At 47.0% G+C, this 24,018-nt stretch overlaps 1 protein-coding gene across 1 annotated transcript; it reads right to left on the bottom strand.

The window, feature by feature from the left end:
- Window positions 1-8,180: 8,180 nt before the first annotated feature.
- Window positions 8,181-15,824, bottom strand: LOC142741673 (cystatin-A1-like). The gene is made up of 3 exons (XM_075851017.1): window positions 15,709-15,824; window positions 9,365-9,466; window positions 8,181-8,390 (listed from the first exon to the last, which is right to left on the bottom strand). The coding sequence occupies exons 1-3, from the start codon at window positions 15,817-15,819 to the stop codon at window positions 8,262-8,264; spliced, it is 342 nt and encodes a 113-aa protein (XP_075707132.1). The 5' UTR covers window positions 15,820-15,824; the 3' UTR covers window positions 8,181-8,261.
- Between the last annotated feature and the right edge of the window lie 8,194 nt (window positions 15,825-24,018).

Below are 24,018 nucleotides of genomic sequence, written 5' to 3'. Positions count from 1 at the left end.
CTGTCTATTTATACCTGCCTTTCCTGTTCCTCCTTGCTTGTGATTCTTCTCGTTTGGTTTCCTGGCCCTGCTGCAGCTTCTTGAACTATTTGTCCCTGCTTCATACTGACCCTGGCTTACTGACTACTCTCCTGCTCTGCGTTTGGTACCTCGTACACTCCTGGTTTGACTTGGCTTGTTCACTACTCTCCTGCTCTGCGTTTGGTACCTCGTACACTCCTGGTTTGACTCGGCTCGTTCACCACTCTTGTTGCTCACGGTGTTGCCGTGGGCAACTGACCCATTTCCCTTAGCTTCTGTGTACCCTTTTCTGTTTGTCTGTCGTGCACTTATTGAGCGTAGGGACTGTCGCCCAGTTGTACCCCGTCGCCTAGGGCGGGTCGTTGCAAGTAGGCAGGGACTGAGTGGCGGGTAGATTAGGGCTCACTTGTCTGTTTCCCTACCCCCATCATTACATAATCACAAGCCCATATACCTAGTCTACCCTGGTCCCTGACACTACTATGGACCCCCTTGAGACCCTGGCTCAGCAAATGCAGGGTCTCTCCCTACAGGTCCAGGCACTGGCTCAGAGGGTCAACCAGCCTGATGCTACCATGGTATTGCCCCTCACCTCACCTCTTGAAGCCCACCTCAAATTGCCTGACCGGTTCTCAGGGGACCGGAAGACTTTTCTCTCCTTTCGGGAGAGTTGTAGGCTCTATTTTCGCTTAAAGCCCCACTCCTCAGGTTCTGAGAGCCAGCGGGAGGGTATAATTATGTCCCGGCTCCAGGAAGGGCCCCAAGAATGGGCCTTCTCCTTGGCTCCTGACGCCCCTGAACTTTCCTCCGTTGATCTTTTCTTTTCTGCTCTCGGACTCATTTATGACGAGACTGACAAGACTGCCTTTGCCGAGAGTCAGCTGGTGACTTTACGTCAGGGTAAGAGACCTGTTGAGGAGTATTGTTCTGACTTTAGGAAGTGGTGCGTAGCTTCTCGGTGGAATGACCCTGCCTTAAGGTGCCAGTTTAGGTTGGGTCTGTCGAACGCCCTGAAAGACCTGCTAGTTAGCTATCCCTCTTCTGACTCCCTAGACCAGGTTATGGCTTTAGCGGTACGACTTGACCGACGTCTCAGGGAACGACAACTTGAACGTTTTTGTGTTTTCTCCTCTGACTCCCCCATGATGCCTCCCGAGATTCCGTTGCTTCGTTCTTCCACGGAAGACTCGGAGGTACCTATGCAACTCGGGGCCTCCGTGTCACCCCAACAACGTAGAGAGTTCCGCAGGAAGAATGGTCTCTGCTTCTATTGTGGGGATGACAAGCATCAAGTGAACAACTGTCCTAGGCGTAGGAATAAGCAGCCGGAAAACTTCCGCGCCTAAGTGATCATCGGGGAGGTCACTTGGGCGCACAGGTATTTCCCGTAAATATGAAACGTAATAAAATCTTGTTTCCCTTTCAGGTCTCTTTTGGTGGTAGGTCTGCTACCGGCAGTGCCTTCGTGGATTCAGGGTCTTCTGCTAATATCATGTCTGTGGAATTTGCTATGTCTCTAGCTATGCCTTTGATTGATTTGCCTAAACCTGTCCCGGTAGTGGGTATCGACTCCACTCCTCTTGCTAATGGTTATTTTACTCAGTATACCCCTGTTTTTGAACTCCTTGTTGGCTCCATGCATTTGGAGCAGTGCTCTGTACTGTTGATGCAGGGATTATCGTCCAATTTGGTTTTAGGCCTTCCCTGGTTGCAGTTGCATAATCCCACGTTTGACTGGAATACGGGGGATTTTACCAAATGGGGTAATGAATGCTTGACGTCATGTTTTTCTGTTAATTCTATTTCTCCCCCTGAGGTGCTGAACACGCTACCTGAGTTTGTTCAGCACTTCGCTGATGTTTTCTCTAAGGAGGCCTCCGAAGTGTTACCTCCTCATAGAGAATACGATTGCGCCATCGATTTGGTACCAGGAGCTAAGCTCCCTAAGGGTAGGATATTTAATCTCTCTTGTCCCGAGCGTGAAGCCATGAGAGAGTATATCCAGGAATGCCTGGCCAAGGGTTACATTCGCCCCTCTACTTCTCCGGTAGGTGCTGGCTTCTTCTTCGTAGGGAAGAAGGATGGTGGTCTTAGGCCATGCATTGACTACCGTAACTTGAATAAGGTCACTGTAAGGAACCAGTATCCCCTTCCTTTGATTCCTGATCTCTTTAATCAGGTTCAGGGGGCCCAATGGTTCTCTAAGTTTGATCTACGGGGGGCGTATAACCTTATCCGCATCAAAGAGGGGGATGAGTGGAAGACTGCGTTTAACACGCCCGAAGGTCATTTCGAATACCTCGTCATGCCCTTTTTTGCTAAAATCCACTGATGAATATAAGATAAATGCATTATCAATTACACTTTTTTTTTCTCAGAGATCCATCTAAAAACAGATATGACACGGATATGAAACAGAACCGTGGGTCCGATGGACGCGAGCTAGGCGTCCATTCATTCACCATGCAGAGCCGAACAATATGACACCTGAGGGGGGATACTGTAATGTCCGTGGCGGCGGGCTGTCAGCTCCAACCTCCCCTGACAGCTGCAGCCACGAGTCGGCAAGCGCTGGCCCCAGCCTCCTCCTCAGGAGACGCCAGTGCTCACGTCCACTCACCTCAGCCGGATCCCGTAGGGTGTGCACACACGCTCGTGCCCGCTCTTAAAGGGGCAGCGCGCGCACCGGACCTTTTGATGAACATTGACCCGTGAGTACCCTGAACTATAAGAGGGGACCAGCCGCCTGCTTCTATGCCTGAGGGTTGTTGATGTTTCCTAGTTTGTCTGTGATGGCCTCCTAGTGTTTTTCCTGTTTCCTGTACCTGTTCCAGTTCCTGTTCCTGTTCCTTGCCTTCCATACCATCCTGGTCGAGCACTGTGCTGTGCCAAAGTCGTGTCGTGCTGTATTCCACATCTGACCTGCTTCACCTTGCCTGACGTCTACCTGCTGCCTAGTTCCTGCCAAGCCTGCCCTGCTTCTGTCCGAGCTGCCACAGGTACCCTATATAAACTATAGACATTCACCTGCAACCTGTTGGCCAGCTGCCTTACCGCCAAGGCGGTACGGCCCAGTGGGTCCACAGACCCTTCGTGACACCTGGACTGGGGCATGTAGTTGGAGCCAGGGCAGACCCAGCAGCACAGATTGACAGCTTTAGCCAGGATTAAGAACGAAAGGAGATCGGAATGGAGGGCTCCCACTTGGAGCCTCAGCGGCTTGGTCACAGCTATAAATGGGTCTGGCAGAGGTAGTCCATTCAAAGATGCAACCATCAACGTCCTCTCTAGAGGGGTTGTGGGCAATTAGAGAAGAAGCACCAGGTCTCTACGAATTAAATTAGCAGCGGATCCAGAGTCCAGATACGCAGAGACTATGGTCACGGGGATGGACAATTTAGACGAAAGTCCTTCTTTACCCAGGGTTGTTATTCAGTAACAGTATGGTGGTATTATTCAGTCACTATGTGGTGGTAATTGTCACGTTGGCTTCGTGGTCCCACTGGGCCGTACTGCCTTGGCGGTATGGCAGCTGGCCAACATGGCGCAGGTCACAGTCTATAGTTTGTATAGGGTACCTGTGGCAGCTCGGACAGTAGCAAGGCAGGATCGACTGGGATTAGGCAGCAGGTAGACGTGGAGTAGAAGGATAGGTGTAGATACAGCACAGCACGACTACAGCTCAGCACGGCACTTGACCAGGATAGCACGGGATACAGGATACATGATACAGGATACAGGGAACACTGGGAACTGGAAAACACTAGGAGACCATTTGCTTAGACAAACTAGTATACGACAAACAACGCTCAGGCATTGCAGGAAGGGGCTGGGCCCTTCTTATAGTCCAGGGTGCTCATGGGCTAATTTAGCATTAAAGTCCGGTGTGCGCGCTGCCCCTTTAAGAGCACCCTATGGGACCCGGCCGAGGCAAGTGGAAGTGAGCGCTGGCGTCTCCTGAGGAGGAGACTGGGGCCAGCACTCGCCAACCCATGGCTGCAGTTGTCAGGAGGTGAGTGAACCTGACGGCCCGCAGCCATGGACATGACAGTAATATGTGGTCATGGTGTGGAGGTATTATTCAGTAATAGTATGGTGGTATTCAGTCACTATGTGGTGGTATTATTCAGTCACTATGTGATAGTAATATGTAGTCATGGTGTGGCGGTATTATTCAGTAACAGTATGGTGGTATTATTCAGTCACTATGTGGTTATGGTGGGGTGGTATTAGTCAGTAACAGTATGGGGGTATTATTCAGTCACTATGTGGTTATGGTGTGGAGGTATTAGTCAGTAACAGTATGGGGGTATTATTCAGTCACTATGTGGTTATGATGTGGAGGTATTATTCAGTAACAGTATGTGGTTTTATTCAGTCACTATGTGGTTATGGTGTGGTTATGGTGTGGGGGTATTATTATTGTTCATGAATTACAGGCAGATTTAAACAAACTAAGTGTTTGGGCGTCCACTTGGCAAATGAAGTTTAATGTAGATAAATGTAAAGTTATGCATCTTGGTACCAACAACCTGCATGCATCATATGTCCTAGGGGGCGCTACACTGGCGGATTCACTTGTTGAGAAGGATCTGGGTGTACTTGTAAATCATAAACTCAATAACAGCATGCAGTGTCAATCAGCTGCTTCAAAGGCCAGCAGGATATTGTAGTGTATTAAAAGAGGCATGGACTCGCGGGACAGGGATGTAATAATGCCACTTTACAAAGCATTAGTGAGGCCTCATCTAGAATATGCAGTTCAGTTCTGGGCTCCAGTTCATAGAAAGGATGCCCTGGAGTTGGAAAAAATACAAAGAAGAGCAACGAAGCTAATAAGGGGCATGGAGAATTTAAGTTATGAGGAAAGATTGAAAGAATTAAACCTATTTAGCCTTGAAAAAAGACGACTAAGGGGGGACATGATTAACTTATATAAATATATTAATGGCACATACAAAAAATATGGTGAAATCCTGTTCCTTGTAAAACCCCCTCAAAAAACAAGGGGGCACTCCCTCCGTCTGGAGAAAAAAAGGTTCAAGCTGCAGAGGCGACAAGGCTTCTTTACAGTGAGAACAGTGAATTTATGGAATAGCCTACCGCAGGAGCTGGTCACAGCAGGGACAGTAGATGGCTTTAAAAAAGGGTTAGATAATTTCCTAGAACAAAAAAATATTAGCTCCTATGTGTAGAAATTTTTCCTTCCCTTTTCCCTTCCCTTGGTTGAACTTGATGGACATGTGTCTTTTTTTAACCGTACTAACTATGTAACTATGTAACTATGGGGGTATTATTCAGTCACTATGAGGTTATGGTGTGGTGGTATTATTAAGTAACTGTATGGGGGTATTATTCAGTCACTATGTGGTTATGGTGTGGCGGTATTATTCAGCAACAGTATGGGGGTATTATTCAATCACTATGTGGTTATGGTGTGGCAGTATTATTCAGTAACAGTATGGGGGTATTATTCAGTCACTACGTGGTCATGGTGTGGAGGTATTATTCAGTAACAGTATGGGGGTATTATTTAGTAACTGTATGGGGGTATTATTCAGTCACTATGTGGTTATGGTGTGGAGGTATTATTCAGTAACAGTATGGGGTATTATTCAGTCACTATGTGGTTATGGTGTGGTGGTATTATTCAGTAACAGTATGGGGGGTATTATTCAGTCACTATGTGGTTATGGTGTGGAGGTATTATTCAGTAACAGTATGGAGGTATCATTCAGTCACTATGTGGTTATGGTGTGGCGGTATTATTCAGTAACAGTATGGGGGTATTATTCAGTAACAGTATGGGGGTATTATTCAGTCACTATGTGGTTATGGTGTGGCGGTATTATTCAGTAACAGTATGGGGGTATTATTCAGTCACTATGTGGTTATGGTGTGGAGGTATTAGTCAGTAACAGTATGGGGGTATTATTCAGTCACTATGTGGTTATGGTGTGGTGGTATTATTCAGTAACAGTATGGGGGTATTATTCAGTCACTATGTGGTTATGGTGTGGCGGTATTATTCAGTAACAGTATGGGGGTATTATTCAGTCACTATTTGGTTATGGTGTGGTGGTATTATTCAGTAACAGTATGGGGGTATTATTCAGTAACAGTATGGGGGTATTATTCAGTCACTATGTGGTTATGGTGTGGCGGTATTATTCAGTAACAGTATGGGGGTATTATTCAGTAACAGTATGGGGGTATTATTCAGTCACTATGTGGTTATGGTGTTGCGGTATTATTCAGTAACAGTATGGGGGTATTATTCAGTCACTATTTGGTTATGGTGTGCCGGTATTATTCAGTAACAGTATGGGGGTATTATTCAGTAACAGTATGGGGGTATTATTCAGTCACTATGTGGTTATGGTGTGGAGGTATTATTCAGTAATAGTTTGGCGGTATTCTTTTTATTCCTTGTATAGTGGTATCTTTGGTAATATTGGCCTTGGTTTTGTTCAGTACTGGTGATCTTTGTTGCTTGTGGAGTGGATAGTATTATTATTTGGTAACTGTATGAGTATAATTTAGAGGTATATAATGATACATAGAAAGACTAACAATGCCACGGAGGCCCACGCAACAAGCATGATGGTGGGGGGGGTTCACTAAATGCTAAATTTGCCCTGGGGCCCATAGGTGTCTAGTTACGCACCAACGTATTATTCGTCACAGTGAGACTGAGCCATGATGGGACGCGTCCATGGCGACCTCCAGAGGCGATTTAGTTTTGTCCTATGTCACTGGCAAAGTTATTAGAAATTAATTGAATTAGCCCCAGGGGAGGGGAGTGTGGGCTTTTCTTTTCTTCCCTCTTCTCCGTAGTGGCAAATCTGGCCAAAAATCATTCTGCCCGAGTTTCCTGCGGGATCAGAGTCCTATTAGCTGCTCCGTTTTCTACAACAAATACGACCCGTGTGAACATAACCTTAGAGGTCAGTAAAATTTTGTTTTTGTGTTTCGCCGGTTCACGCATGTGGTGTTCCGATTTTATTCTTATGCGGTTTTAGCCGCACCTTAACTTTTGAATGCACCCTAAGGCGACATGCACACTTTATGGACTATCCACATCAAAACCACAGATAAATGCAAGTAATTCCGCATAAAAATTTAAAACTGCACCTAAAAATACATAAAAAAGTAATGCATTATGAAATGCAGATTTTACCTGCGGAATTACCTGCGTTTATCTGAGGATTTTCCAAATCAAATTCCGCAATGTGTTCATGCAGCCTAAGGCCAGCTATACACGGGTGGATACGCTGTGTAAAAATCACGCAGCGTGTCTGACCAGGATCCCGCAGTACATTCCGTCCGAAAAATCTCACCATATTGTGGTGCGGTTTTTCGAACGAAACATGTGCTGCGGAAGAAAGTCGTTCATACTTACCCCCTCCCTCCTCTGACGTCCGCTCCGGCCTCCCTAGATGATGTTGCAGGCCATGTGACGCTGCAGCCTGTGATTAGCTGCAGCGGTCACATGGGATGTAACGCCATCCCAGGAGGCCGGACTGCAGGAAGAAGGAGGGCGTTCTGGGTAAGTATGATTTTTTTTATTTTTCCAGAGTTGCGACTTTTGCAGCGTTAACGCTGCGATTACGCTGCAAAAGTCGCCAAGTGTTGCGGGTTTTGCATCCCCATTGAATTCAATGGGTGAAACCCGCAACAGGAAAAAAAAAAAAACCCAGACAAAAATGCAGCATAAATTGACATGCTGAGGAATTAAATTCTGCACCGCAGGTCAATTTATTAAAGTTTACGCTGCGGTTATTTTTCCGCAGCCTCGGCATGAGGTTTACTAAGTCTTGTCCACTTTGCTGCTACTGTAAACGCTGCGGAATTTCCACACACAATTCCGGTGCGGAAATTCTGCAGTGTTTATGCTAAAAGTGTATTTAAATGTTGCAGTTGAGGTGTGTTTAGGACGGCACAAAAAAAAACAAAAAAAAAAAAAACAAAACAACTGCATGCGTGATACCCCTGCTGCCCCCGCTCATCCTCCGTACACACGGTAACTGATGACATCATCCACTGATGACATCATCCACTTCTACAATTCACACATTTTTTCTTGTAAACTAAATGAAAAAAAACAAAAACGTTCACAAATAAAGGGTCACCGGCAAAACTCAAATTTATTTTCTTCTCATAAAGACAATTTTATCACGTCGGAATATCTGCAGGTTGGAGCAGGATTTATGGTTGTTCCTGGTTTTTCTCCACATTTTCTAAAATTTTGTGATTTCATCTTTCTCCGTCTTTTTCAACTGGAAGCTTTTCAGCTGCGGTTTCTCTTTGGGGTAAGGTATAGGTGCAAATATACTCAGATGACAGAACTGATCCTTTCCAAGACGGACCTGAGGAGAGACGGGGACACGTTACATGGCAGGAAAGTGTTCAGCGCACTCTGAGGGTAGGAACACACGAGGCAAAAACACTGCGCTCAGTACAGAGGATCGCGCCGCTAGGACTACGGCCGGGGGTGGGTATAAACTTTTTTTTTATTATTCCTGCAGGATTTTGTCAGCGGACATACTGCCCGAAAAACTGCACCACAACTTTGTGCGGATTTTCGGACAGAACTCCCTGCGGCTTCCAGGGCGGATATGCTGCTTCCTTTATACAGCCCATCCCCCCAGTGCGTTCACACCCTTAGGGCACATTCAGAAGTGGCGGAAGTTTTCCCGCTGAGGATTTTGCCGCAAATTCACGGCAAATACGCAATGAATCTGCAGCAATATGATCACATTTGAGGGTTCGTCCACACGTGGCGGATTTTGCAGCGGACTTACTGTGGATTTGCATTGCAAGGGCTGAAATGTGCAGTGAAAAGCCGCTGCTTCTCCGCAACAAACTGCGAAATGCAAATTCTGCACCGCAATATTTTCCACAGTTGTTTTCCGCAACTTCTGCACCAACTTAACTAGAAAGCTCTAGAAACAGGAAAAAATGTCTGCTCCGAAATGTTTGCTCTGCGTGTCCGCAGTGGAATCCGCAGCAAATCCGCCACGTCTGACCGCGCCCTTAGTGTGTGATCTGGATACCGCTAAACCGAGCTCATGTGATGTTACACACTTAAGCCTCGTTCACACAGTGCAGATTTGCTGCAGATTTTACATATATCTTTTAAGCCAAGACCAGGAACGGAACGTAAACAGAAGAAATATATAAAGGAAGAACTTAAAGTGTCTCCTCTACTGGATCCAATTCTGATTATGTAAAAAAAAAAAAAGAAGCAAAATCTGCAGCAAATCTGCACTGTGTGAACAAGGCCTTATCCCTGAAAATTCCCTCTTCCCCTCCGCATGGTTCGGCTTTGTAGATCTGTTACCTTTACAAAGTAGTTTCTTCCAGCAACGACTTGACTTTTGTAGCTGACAACCTGAAAAGCTTTGGCATTGACCCCGGACTTTTTCAGAAACTCGGATTTAACCTGTTGAGACCAAGACAAGAGGCTAAAGTAAAAAAAAAATATGGTTTAAATGCAGTTAATAGAAAATAAAATGACTGGTTTGTTATTTTTTATAAGGCCTCACGCGCACGACCGTGAGGATTTTTACTGTCCGCAAATACGGATCTGACGGATACATATCTGTAGCGGTCTGTAATTGCGGAATCGCTCATAGACTTCTATGGGCAGTCCGTGCTGCAATTTCAGACAAGAATAGGACTTCTTATATATTTTGGGGATTTCTATGGCCCGGACACATCTGTAAATATACGAAAAGATGTCCGTGGCCTATAGAAGTGAAGGGGTCCGCAATTTCATGCGTAATTAGGGATCTGTAATTACGGATGAAAATTACGGTCATGTGATTGGGGCCTAAGGTTTATTTTTTAGGGAAAAATAACAAATTAAAAGACTAAACACTGGACAGACCTCCCTGATGGAATCACACAGATCTATACCATCTGTCACAGGGAGTGCAGAGATTAGTCACCCCCAGACCCTGGTGTCTCCGCAACCCAATAACAGACCTCCCAACTTTTGAATTTGGAAAAGAGGGACATTTAAGCCACGCCCCTAACCACACCCAATATCCTAAACACATCAAATCACGGCCAGATCCTCCTGCAAATACCGCGCGCACATTCTCACTGCGGATCTCTGGACTGTCTGGATATCACAGATATTATGGATCCGGTTATATCGTCTTTGTGTTACTTTTCCTATCTTTGGTATAACATTTGCTCATCACGGCGGCAGCAGCTGCAGGACAAACCAAAAGGCTGAGACCAATGAAAGTCAAGAGGGAGACCCTGTGGTGGATGACTTTTCAGCTGACAGGTAGCAGAGTTATATGAAGAGGAAATATTTTTCATTGACGTCTAGTTTCTATTGCAGCCCAGAGAAGAAGACAGAAGTCACTGGAGGTGAGAAGTTTTTTTATTCTTCACATTACTAACTTTATATTTTCTTGGTTTTGCAGGTTCCGCTGGACTGTTTGGACTACGGCGCAGATTCGTTGGACTACTGCGATGATCTACGTTTAAAAAAAAAATAAAATGGTGAAAGAGGGTTGTGTGGGGGGAGTTTTTATTTCAATAAAAAATATTTTCTTATGTGTCTGTGTTTTTGTAATACTTTACTAGTGCCTGGTAATGGCAGTAGTCTGACCGCGTCCATTACTAAGGTGGGGCTTAGTGTGAGCCAGTAAAAAGGCTGCAACTAACCCCCATTATTACCCCGGTACCCACCGCCAGCAGTAATGGGGGGTTAGTTTCAGCCTTTTTAGTCTCAGTCTCCCCACCTTAGTAATGGACGCTGTCAATCAGACTACTGCCATTACCAAGGCGCTAGTAAAGTATTAAAAAAAAACACATAAAGAACATAAGACATAAGAAAATATTTTTTTTTATTGAAATAAGGACTCCCCCACACAATACTCACTAAAGATTTTATTTAAAAAAATCTTCATCGCAGTAGTCTAACGAATCTACGACGTAGTCCAAACGGTTCAGCGAAACCTGCAAGTCCAAAAAATAAAGTTAGTAATATTTACAAGGGGGGGGGGGGCTGTGTCTGGCACGATCTACACCTGTAGATCGCTCCACACACAGCCACCTGTAGATCGTGCCACACACAGCCACCTGTAGATCGTGCCACACACAGCCACCTGTAGATACCGCCACACACAGCCCCCCTGTACATAGCGCCACACACAGCCCCCCTGTACATAGCGCCACACACAGCCCCCCTGTACATAGCGCCACACACAGCCCCCCTGTACATAGCGCCACACACAGCCCCCCTGTACATAGCGCCACACACAGCCCCCCTGTACATAGCGCCACACACAGCCCCCCTGTACATAGCGCCACACACAGCCCCCCTGTACATAGCGCCACACACAGCCCCCCTGTAGATAGCGCCACACACAGCCCCCCCTGTAGATCGCTCCACACACAGCCCCCCCCTGTAGATCGCTCCACACACAGCCCCCCCCGTAGATCGCTCCACACACAGCCCCCCTGTAGATCGCTCCATACACAGCCACCTGTAGAGAAAGCCACACACTGCCCCCTGTAGATATCAACCACACACACAACCCCCCTGTAAATCGTGCCCCACACAGTCACCTGTAGATATCGCCACACAGCCCCCCTGTAAATCACTCCAAACACAGCCCCCCTGTAGATAGCGCCACACACAGCCCCCCTGTAGATGGCTCCACACACAGCCCCCCTCTAGATGGCTCCACACACAGCCCCCCTCTAGATGGCTCCACATACAGCCCCCCCTCTAGATGGCTCCACATACAGCCCCCCCTCTAGATAGCTCCACACACAGCCCCCCCCTCTAGATAGCTCCCCCTTGTACGTATTGCCACACTGCTACCATTCTCTGCTCTGCCTGACGTCACTCACTGTTAGGAGATGGCAGGAGGTCTTGCAGCGGCGTTCTGACTGGCGTCGGTGCCGGCCCGGTGAGGTGAGATGACCGATCAGGTGACTGGATTGGTCCACTTCCGGGCCGGCATCGACCCCAGTCAGAGCGTTGCCACAAGACTTCCTGCCTCCTTCTGACAGTCAGCAGCGATCAGCTGTTTTTATACAGCTACTCTGCGGCACCCCCCCCCTCTTCCCTACCTCAGAGTTGTGCCCGGGGCACAGCGGGACATTTTTTAGGTTGCCTGGGACAGTGGAGAGAAACCGTGACTGTTCTGCCGGATCCGGGATGGTTGGGAGCTATGCATGTAGTTTGGCATCACTGGCGGCTTCCATCATCTTTAGTCAGTTCAGCAGCTCTGCAGATTTGCATGCATTTCTCTAACGCCAGCTCTTCCCCTCTCGGTAATCTTTGTCTGAGGTGAGCGTCTCCGATGACGCACACTAGCCCGTCTCCGATGACGCACACTATCCTCTCGCTGATGTCACGCACTAGCCTGTCTCTGATGCCACACACTAGCCCATCTCTGATGCGGGAGTCTCTTGTCTCCATATCCACAGGTTGCCGCCAGTCTCCTCAGCTGTCACATACCTGTCCTCATTCTCCCCAGACTCCTGATTCCTTGGGAAGAATTTGTATCTCTCTACAGTCTCATTCTTTTTGGGGCCACTGTGTTTATCAAATGCCTTCAGTGTGTCTGCCGGGTCCAGACTGTCTGCTGTCTGAGTAAAGGGCCTTTTACATCGGCCGATATTCAGCCGGTGCAGCGCGCGCCGATCAACAATTCATCGTTGATCGGCACTCACTTGCTCCCGTCACACGGAGCTATGGATGGGGACGAGCAGTTGTTACTCCGATCGCTCGTCCCCATACATTATCATCATGTCGGCAGCGCGTCTCCCTGTTTACACATCAAGATGAGCTGCCGACAACGATAATATTTCACTTTTTTAAAACGGTACGACCGGCATATGATTCAGCGTTTGCGCGTTCACCTGCTGATCGCTGATCTGTTTACACAGGGAAATGATCAGGAACGAGCGTTCTTTCCCCAATCAGGTAATAAAACAGCTTAACTTTCCTCTTCTCATCCCTAGGGGCCGCTGTGAGATCCACATACAGAGTAAACTCTTCCTTCCAGCGTCTCCAGGTCTGCGAGAGATTGGAAGACTTGACATCCAGTCTCAGAGGGGGTTTCAGTCCAGTCTCCACAGAGGAGCGTGATAGGGACTTCGAGCGGCTGTGATTCTCTGTACAGCCTCACACTCTCTCAGGCCCCATGCATACGACTGTGAAAAATGAACGTAATTGTGGACCGTAATACGGTCCCACCCGCTAATATTGGTCGTGGACACCTTTCCGTATCGCTACAGATAGATGCCCGTGCGAAAGAGCTGTGCAGGAAATTATGGAGAATGTCCTACTTTCGTATTTTACAGGCTATGCTCTCATACTTTGTATGGGAGCATGGATGGAAAATGTGGTCAGCAGCTGGCCGTGCCCGCAATCGGGATGTGATTACGGGCACGGCCGTGTGCATGGGGCCTCAGTAGTAGCATATAGAAGACTGGTTGCTCAGAGGCCCTGTGCCCAGCTGCCACCATGTTCTGTTTGTTAGCTCTCCTTCTGATGGTGGTTACACATATTAGTGGGTGGGAGACGTTTTATCGTATAGAGATTTTGCTGCCATTACACGTGAGGTCGTCTGGTGAACCTCAACCAACAAGTCCCAACGTCCCAGTAGGACTCACATTTAAGTAGTGAGACCTCTAGGGACTGTCAAAAATATTTTAATTATCTTTATATGTGTGAACATATATTGCTTTTGTGAAAGTGATTAGAATATGTTTAAAAGATAACATTTTGCATGGACTCCATCTTGTATGGTAGGCGTCCATTTTGGATCATTGGAATCCATCTTTTGGCATGAAGGAGCTATCTTGAGATTAATAAGTAAAAAGTAAATGTCAGCAGATGTCCTGAAGCAATTCTATGTTATGTCTTCTTGAATTGAATGTTTTATTACTCTTGTAAGGAGCAGATCAAATAGCCTTGGTGGAATGGACAATGACATTGTTTACCATAGGTCAGCCTTGGAGAAGCGCTCTGTTTAATTAATTTAAACTTATCTGCAGTCTCCATTCTCTAGTGAGATAAGAAGTAGACACATTAACATGTGTATCTGAAATGTGTGTCCTTCCCATGGGACAAGGTTCAGGCCACCTGGGGCTTGGAGGCTGAAGAATTATTATAATGCATTGAAATATTCTCATTGGCTGAAATCAGAGTCATTATCATATTGTAGATGATTGGCTGAAACCAAAGCCTACACCTTTCCTGTCATTATACCATATGTGGAGTTTTGGGATATTACGATATATAGAATGTTTATGTTTGCAAGTATAAGGTCACCACCTACTCTCATTTTCCTATAAATAAAGATGGATCCGCCCCCTGTGGGCAGAGACTGTTTGAACACTGAAGCTGCGTGTCATGGTCTCTCCGGCCGGCCTCTCTCAGATCCACCATTGAGAGAGCATTTATTAATTTGGAGCTCATAGACAAATGCAGATAATGTCCAACGTTAACGGACAATGTAAATTCTGCAGCGACAGGACCATACGCCACATATAACATTTTGCTACAGGTTCCATCGGTTTTTCATCACGGTGTCCATCATTTTGCTAGACAAACTAGTGCAGCAATCTGCGTAATTTTGTCGGCCATTGTTCACCGGATCAGCGACAGAGGCTCCTGAAGTCGCCTCTAACGCAGATGTGAACACAACCGGGTTCAAAGATTTTCCAGATCCTGATTGACAGATTAAGGCCTTGTTCACACAGCGTTTTTGCCGAGATTTACACGCCAAAAAACGCGTAAAAAAAAATCTCATGGTTCAAGCTTCACATTGACAATGGAAAAACGCATTGTAGTGCATACGACGTGGGTTATTTTACGCACACGTGTTTAAAAATTGCCGCGTGTAAAAAAAGAAGCATCAGGTCAATTCTTGGCGCGTAAAATGGACCAAAAACGCGCCTAATTCCCATAGCCAATGGGAGTCCTAAATATGCGCCGAAAACACGTAAAAAAGTGTTAAAATCGCCTGTACTTTAAAAAGCGCTTTGCAAAAACGCTAGCGTTTTTGATGCGTTTACACGTTGTTTTTATTTTAAAATGCCGTGTGAACAAGGCCTAATAGTGGTCCCATAAAGTATGTGTCCAAAGATAAAAGTCCCATAAAGTAGTAATGTCCCCCTATGTGCCTCCACAAAGTAATAGTCATGTTTTGTGCCCCCATATAGTAGTTAGGTGCCCCCATATAGCAGTTAGGTGACCCCCATATAGCAGTTAGGTGACCCCCATATAGCAGTTAGGTGACCCCCATATAGTCAGGTTTTTTTTAGCACCGTGTGAACAACGCCTAACTGTCAATCATAACCACCTCCCCGCTACTGATATACATATATAACTGTGCAATGAGGAGTAATTACACGTTCATCAAACTTTTCATATGTCAGAGACAAATCAAAAAGTTTGGATCGGTGGGGCTCCAGGTGCTGAGACCCCCACCATTGCTGAAACAAAGGTGAAGGAGCGGTCAGCTGAGCACTTTTCTCCTACGACTGATCAGCGCTGATCGTCAGGCTGAGGACAGCTCCTATAGAACATCTACAGGGGCTGTCCGCAGCCTGACGAGAAGTTACTCTATAAGACACTCCTGCCATAAAGAACGATGTAACACAAGAAAGAGCAACCTGATATTATCCCACGATGTTACTTACCAAGTCAACGATAGCCTGTACTTCTGGATCAGCAGGTTCTAATTCTCCCACTCCCCCAAGCAGATGTGGTGGTGGCTCTACGACCCCACATTTATGTTGAGCCCCGTCCATGGTCAGTGAGTGCAAGCTCTGCAATCTGAGCTAGGAATCCTACACTCTGCTTATATATCTATGGAGTGCACCACTCAACAAGGGGAGGGTTATCTTACATCTCTGGACACATATTCCTTCCTCTAGGGGGATTGTCTGTTTTTCTTTCTTTGCCCAATACATGAGACTTAGCTCCCCCTCTCAGGACGGTGGTTTGAGCCGTCTATACCTGTGTGTCTCAGGGTGTGGTCACCGGGAAGGAAGGAGGACAGGGGCTTGTACATTGCTGACAGGTGCAGCATCCCAGAAGATACCCTTCTGGTTCCCTGTTATTTGTATGTCATGCATTGTATGTGTTTTACATGTCTTTATTATTTTTTACACAGTGTGCTGTTCACCAGCTGAAGAGAAGGATGAAGGTATCAGTGGGGAGCCACTAGAGGGTGCATTGTACATCTAGCATTGTTTGAAAAGGGGGTGGAGCCTGGCTACAGCCCGAGAGCCTCACTCTGACTCTGTCTCACAGTCTGCACAGAGGAGTCGGGTCGTGTCTGTGAGGAGACAGACATGTCTGCTAGCTGCTCTGACACAGCAGATTAATACAATCCTTTCAACTGGCAACAGGTCTCAGCACCTGCAGCCCAATGCAAGAGGAGGAACAGTAAGGAGATTGTAACCAGCATATCATCTCTATCATCACCACAGCAAGTATTATTTAGCTGAAAAGCTGTCTGTCTGTTTCTGAGGAGAAGTCTATATAATATTGGGCCTCAGAACTCCTGCTGGCGCTGTTACCGGTTCTGCCGCACGCCACAATTAATATAAGAAGTGTCTATCAAGTCACTCAACTACAACCCTCATCACTGAGAAAAGTGAGTTCATTTATTACACACGCTGCTGGAAAAGTGAATGATTTCTAGATATAGCTGGACAATTGAAACCCTCATTGGTCACCCACTGGTCCCTTCTTCCCCTCAACTGCTGAAGTGGACAGAAGATAACGTGCCTCCATTTTGGAAGACTGTATAAAGTTCTTCAGTAAATGTGAGTTATTCAAATCCCCTGTGTCGTCTGGTCCCTGCACTGCATAACATCAAGGGCACCCCACATACCACCTTGCCAGGCGCACACATACTACTACCACCATCACGGGAGTTGCTACGGGGGAAAAGACTATCACCACCATCATCCATAGTGCAGCCCCCCTGTCACTGTGCCAGCCCGAGAAGGAGCGAGGGAGGAGAGGTAGAGATTCCTACAGATACCTCAGGCCATACACCGTGCACTTCACTACTGCTCCCATCCTCCTGGGAAGCTCTTCCTCGTGGTTGCTGCATATAAACTTTGGCGTCACGAACAGGATACGTTTAAATCTCATGTGGGCCCCAAACCAGAGAGACTTTGTCCCAAAGCCCTGGTCCCCACCGTACAAAGCTGCAACCGCAGCTGCAAGAGACTATTTCAGCCCCAAAAGGGGTTAAAATCACTGTTTCCCGGCAGTTCCAGCCCAAAAGGGGTTAATCTGCCATTTTACCTCACAAACTGCTGCGTCACAGTTCCATTTACCCGCTCCAGACAGGTTAACCTGCGGCGCCAGTCTAGCGCCACCATCTGGATGATTATAGGAACTCACAATATCCAGCACAGGCAAGAGGGAACGGCCGAAAACTGCTAGGCGCCGCCATCTTGGATGAGTGAAGCCTCTGCACGGCACCTCCACCGCGGATCCCCTGCAACCAGCAACTCTCCCAAAAACATCACAGGAGAGCAACGGAACAGCCCGGTAACAAAGTACAGCCCAGAGGGAAGCAACAGCATACCATCGGTGAGTCCCGATTCAATTGGCCATCAAGTTAACCCCTGCTGTACCACCACCGGTGCCCAATAAAAAGCCCGGGAGCATCCTGGACATCACTCCGGACCCAATAAAAAGTCCGGGAGCACCTTTAACAAGACCCCCGACTCAGTTAAAAGTCCGGGAGCACCAATAATAGACATTGGAAAAATTTAAAGGGACAGTAACAATGTCGGACTCAAGTGACACGGAAGAGCCCGGTCTCAGCACGGTCACTACACCGGCCATGACAGAAAGAACAACACCTGCTGCAGCACCCTGCATCATGCCGCTGTCCATGCCCTACTATGCAGGGGCCCCATGGCTGCCCCACTACAAAGGTGAACCACACACCTTAAAAGACTTTAGAAAAAAAATGCTTGCCATGTTCCGCCTCTACCCCATTCCAGAAGAACAGAAGGTAGAGATCTTAATGGGACAACTACAAGATGTGGCCCTAAAAGAAGTGGAGTCCTGGCCACGTATCCAAAAGAAGGCTGTGGATCAGATCCTGGTCCAGCTACGTACCACCTTTGAGCCCAAATCCATCTCTGAGCTCAGGATGAGGTTCATGGACAGAGTTCAGCAACCAGGTGAGACACTCCGAAATTTTGCTCTTTCCTTACAGGAGACCATGAGGGCCATGATACAAGCCGACCCCCATGAGGCTGAAAAAGCAGACAGAATCCTGAGGGAGCAGTTCATTGAAGGAGTCGCCTCAGATTCCATGAGTCATCAACTACAAATGATGTCCGTCCAGAACCCTGACAGCACCTTCCATGAGTTTAAAGAACTGGCCATAGAGGTACTAGAAAGAAGGCCCAGAAGAAGAACAGTCAGGGCTACCACCCCTCTTAAAGAGGCAGAAGAGGAACCTGCCCCAGTAGCACCACATCCAACACCTTGCAAGCCCATCACCTACCAGGCTACACAGGCTCAAATCACAGCTGGAGGAGATCAGTACCAAGATCAACTGAAACTCATTGCCAAAAGCCTGGAGCAAGTCTGCCAACGACTGGAGAATCTAGAAGCCAGCTCTCCAGTAAAATGTGAGCTGCCAACATCTAGAGACAGTTATCCAAATAGTCCTAGCAAGGGCTACCGCAATAGTCCCAACAAAACGTCGACAGATCGCTTTGATGAACATGGGAGACCTGCCTGCAGACACTGCCATAAGATAGGTCACCAAGAACGTCAATGCTGGGCGTTAAACGGACGTCTCCCGAGGCAGAGGACCATTCCTCGGGAGGAGAAATAATAGGTCCCAAAGATCCAAAATGGCTGCCACGGTTTGTCGGACCTCGTCCAGAAGTTACCATCTGCATCAATGGAGTACCATTTGCTGCCCTGCTGGATACGGGATCCCAAGTGACAACCATCCAGCAGGCCGCCTTTGAACAACACTGGAGTAGCGAGATCCTGATGCAACCTCCAGAAGCCTGGTTAGACGTCATCGCTACCAACGGCCAGTCCCTACCTCTGCACGGGTACTGGGAGCCTACTGTCCAAGTGGGAGGAGTGCACTTACCTCAGCAAGGAGTCCTCGTGATCAAAGTTAAAGATCAAGGACAACCCACAGTAATTCTGGGAATGAACATCCTAAAGCACTGCTATGGAGAAATGCTAGAGGCCCTACGACAATCCGTCCCCACGGCTTCCCAAGCTGCCCAGAAGGTAATACACAAGACCATCCGTGTACTGGCTGCCCAACAGCGATTCACCAACGCCAGAGGAGAGATCTGCAGAGCTCGCATCAAGGACCACCATCCAGTAACCCTAAAACCTGGCACAGAAACACTGCTATGGTGTCGGGCCCGTTCAGGCCTACAAGGACTTGACTACCAAGCCCTAGTGGAACCAATACCACTAGATGAACATCCAATGGTTATGGCTGCCCGAAGTTTAGTGACTGTGGTCGAAGGGAAAGTACCCATCCGTCTTCTCAACTTAGGAGACCATTCAGTAACCCTGAGGAAGTACTACCCTGTAGCACAGCTGTCCCAACTCAGTGTGCAAGACCTGGTGGACATTCCAACTGTCACCGCTAAACAGGCTGCACAGCAACTAAAGACGTCAGAAGAAGCACCAGTAACACCCTGGTGGGGAGAAATCCATGTGGGAACTGCAACAACACCTGCCTACCAGATCCAAAGAGTACTTGAAGTGGCTCAGGATAACCATGAAGCCTTCAGTAAGCATCCTCTGGACCATGGGAGAGCAAAAGGCATTGAGCACACTATTCCCACTGGTACTCATCCTCCCATTAAGGAAAGACACAGGCCTATACCACCTGCCCTATACCAAGACGTGAAACAAATGATCCACGACATGAAAGAGGCCAAAGTCATCCAAGAAAGTCACAGCCCCTGGGCTGCACCACTAGTTCTTGTCAGGAAGAAAGATGGCAACCTTCGCTTCTGTGTGGATTACAGAAAAATTAATAATATTACCCACAAGGATGCCTATCCTCTTCCAAGGATTGAAGAATCTCTGACAGCCCTGGGATCAGCTGCCTACTTCTCTACACTGGATCTCACAAGTGGTTACTGGCAAGTACCAATGTCTCCAGCTGATAGGGAGAAGACAGCCTTCACCACCTCAATGGGCTTATTCGAGTTCAATTGCATGCCCTTCGGACTGTGCAATGCTCCTGGAACATTCCAAAGGCTGATGGAAAGATGCCTAGGTCACAGGAACTTTGAGACTGTGCTCCTATACCTGGATGACGTCATAGTCTACTCCAAGTCCTATGAAGATCATCTCAAGCATCTAGCTGAAGTGTTCCAGGTCCTAACCAAAAATGGCTTAAAAATCAAACCCTCCAAGTGTCACCTCCTCCAACCTCAAGTCCAGTACTTGGGACATATAGTGAGCGCAGAAGGCATAAAGCCAGATCCTGAGAAGATAGCTGCTGTCCACAGTTGGCCTACACCTACCACTGTGAAGGAAGTAAGAAGCTTTCTCGGATTTGCCGGGTACTACAGGAGATTCATTCCTCATTTTGCCCGCATCGCTGAACCGCTACAAGAACTCTTGAGGGGGCACCCTAAAGAACACTTGAAGAGGAGAATTCCCATTAACTGGAAAGAAGAACAAGAAATTGCCTTCCAGTTACTGAAAAGATTATTGACTGAACCACCCATTCTGGGCTACCCAGATTACAGCCTGCCCTTCCATCTTTACACAGATGCAAGCAACCAAGGACTTGGTGCAGTGCTGGCCCAACAACAAGGAGACAAAGAAAGAGTGATCGCCTATGCAAGTAGAGCACTCAAAGGAGCTGAAAGAAACGATCAGAACTATAGTTCCTTCAAGCTGGAGTTCCTTGCATTGGTCTGGGCCGTCACAGAGAAGTTTAAGGACTACCTTGCCGCTTCTTCCTTCACTGTCTTCACAGATAACAACCCGCTAGCACACCTGAACACCGCAAGGCTGGGAGCCTTAGAACAGAGATGGGCTTCACGATTAGCAAATTACAACTTCGTGGTCAAATACAGAACAGGCAAGTCCAACATCAATGCGGATGCCTTGTCCCGCCTGCCTACAGGAGAAGACCCGGAGAATCCTGATGATGACAACTACAAAGAGGAAGTAGAGATGCCTGCATTCTACAACCGCTTTGCAGATCCTGATGCTATCAACAACAAAACCCAGGTACATTGTTCTTCCCAACAGGCCAAGAAGCAGTCACCAGAACAAGAACAATGGGCCCTGTTGCAAGCTGAGAGCAGAGTGATTGGAGATATCCTAGACTACCTGGATACCAAAAAAATACCCATTAGAATCCGCCGAGGCAACACAAACCCAGAACTACTTCGCCTTTGGAGACAAAGGAAACGTCTCTTTGAAGAGAATGGTCTGCTGCTGAGGAGAGTGCTGGATCCCATCACCAGTAATCGGCTGCACCAAATTGTCATCCCAAGGAGAGATGCCAAAGTTGTCCTTGAGGCATACCACAACAAGTCTGGACACTTTGGAGTTCAAAAGACAGAAGCTACAATTCGCAGAAGATTCTATTGGATCGGAATTAGAGGTGATGTCGAGAAATGGTGTCAAGAATGTACTGCTTGTGCCTTAGCAAGAGGAGAGAAGCCAAACCAAAAGGCCCCTCTGCATCCTATCGTGAGTCATCGACCGCTGGAGATCGTGGCCATCGACCATGTGAAAATGGAGCCAAGTAGAACAGGATACACCTATGCCATGACCATCATCGACCATTACACCAAATTCACAGTCGCAGTACCAGTAAAGGACTTGACAGCAAAGACCACCGCTGCAGTCTTCCTAAAAACTTTCCTTCTACCCTATGGCTGTCCTGAGAAGATCTTGACAGATAGAGGTTCTGCATTTGAATCCCAACTATTTCAGGAACTTTGTCAGCTGTACAACTGTAAGAAACTAAGAACAACCGCTTACCATCCCCAAGGAAATGGGTTGTGTGAGAAGATGAACCAGATTCTGATTGAGATGCTCAGAACTTTACCGCCTCATCAGAGAGCTGTCTGGCCAAATCATTTGCCTGAGTTGGTGTACATCTACAACAACACTATGCAAGCCTCCACAGGTTACACCCCATACTTCCTATTGTTCGGAAGACAAGGAAAGCTGCCTTCAGACATTTCATTGAATGTGTCCGTTCCAGATGACTTGAACCCTCTACCAACCACAGAGTGGGTGAGTGAACACCAAAGACGCATGGCTGATGCAAATGAAATTGTTGAAGCTAGGATGGAAGAAGCGAGAAAGAAGCAACAACATGATTATGACCAACATGCTAATGCTAAACCCTTTCAAGTTGGAGACCTTGTCTGGTTGAAAAACTTTCAAAGAACCAGCAAATTGGACACTAAGTGGGAAAGAATCCCTTATACCATCAAGGCTGTCCCATACCAAGGAACAGATATCTATGAGATCCAAAGAGATGGTAAACAACCGCAAATTGTCCACCGTAACAGGCTTAAACTGTGCCTACAAGATCAACAGTTGCCTACCATTGAACAGGAAATATCAATTGAAGAACCAGTTGCAATTGATCTACCAGAAGTAACTGAAGCTATTGAAGCAACAACTACTGAGTCCTCAACTCAAGAGCAACACTTGGACATAAAGAACCCACTGAGTTGGTGGTTTACCCCAATTTTGTCATTCCTTGCACCTGATCCTACACCTACAGTGTCTACAACTCACACAGGGGACAGATCACATCATGTACCTGCTGTTGTTGTACCTGAACCTGTCAGGAGATCAGAGAGAACCACTAAAGGAGTGAAACCAGTTCGCTTTAGGGATTGAATATAATTGCAAGTAGGGAACAAGAAAGACTCTTATGTTCTAGAGCCCCTTCTTCATTTCTTCATTTATTCCTATCCAAGTTAGGCCGAAGCCTACCAACCCTTGTTACGTTCAAGAGGGAATATCCCCATAGACTCTGACGTACCAGAGCCCCTCATATCCTAAGTGCCATAAACTGTTGGACACTGCCGCTCATCTTGACTTGAGACTTCTGCCCCTCATCTTCCAACTGTTACAGAAGAAATCTTCGCCCCTATTCCCCCTTCGAGAGTCAAGAATACAGGAATACAATGTTATTAAGATGTTTGCATTTCATGTTAACCCTTTTTACATCTTTTAGGCTGTTCATATCCAAGAAAACGACAAGGACGTCTTGTCTTAAGTCCGGGAGTATGCAGCATCCCAGAAGATACCCTTCTGGTTCCCTGTTATTTGTATGTCATGCATTGTATGTGTTTTACATGTCTTTATTATTTTTCACACAGTGTGCTGTTCACCAGCTGAAGAGTAGGATGAAGGTATCAGTGGGGAGCCACTAGAGGGTGCATTGTACATCTAGCATTGTTTGAAAAGGGGGTGGAGCCTGGCTACAGCCCTAGAGCCTCACTCTGACTCTGTCTCACAGTCTGCACAGAGGAGTCGGGTCGTGTCTGTGAGGAGACAGACATGTCTGCTAGCTGCTCTGACACAGCAGATTAATACAATCCTTTCAACTGGCAACAGGTCTCAGCACCTGCAGCCCAATGCAAGAGGAGGAACAGTAAGGAGATTGTAACCAGCATATCATCTCTATCATCACCACAGCAAGTATTATTTAGCTGAGAAGCTGTCTGTCTGTTTCTGAGGAGAAGTCTATATAATATTGGGCCTCAGAACTCCTGCTGGCGCTGTTACCGGTTCTGCCGCACGCCACAATTAATATAAGAAGTGTCTATCAAGTCACTCAACTACAACCCTCATCACTGAGAAAAGTGAGTTCATTTATTACACACGCTGCTGGAAAAGTGAATGATTTCTAGATATAGCTGGACAATTGAAACCCTCATTGGTCACCCACTGGTCCCTTCTTCCCCTCAACTGTTGAAGTGGACAGA

Source organism: Rhinoderma darwinii, chromosome 2, assembly GCF_050947455.1.
Source record: "Rhinoderma darwinii isolate aRhiDar2 chromosome 2, aRhiDar2.hap1, whole genome shotgun sequence".
Taxonomy (NCBI): domain Eukaryota; kingdom Metazoa; phylum Chordata; class Amphibia; order Anura; family Rhinodermatidae; genus Rhinoderma; species Rhinoderma darwinii.
This window is presented reverse-complemented; position numbering and strand designations above follow the sequence as displayed.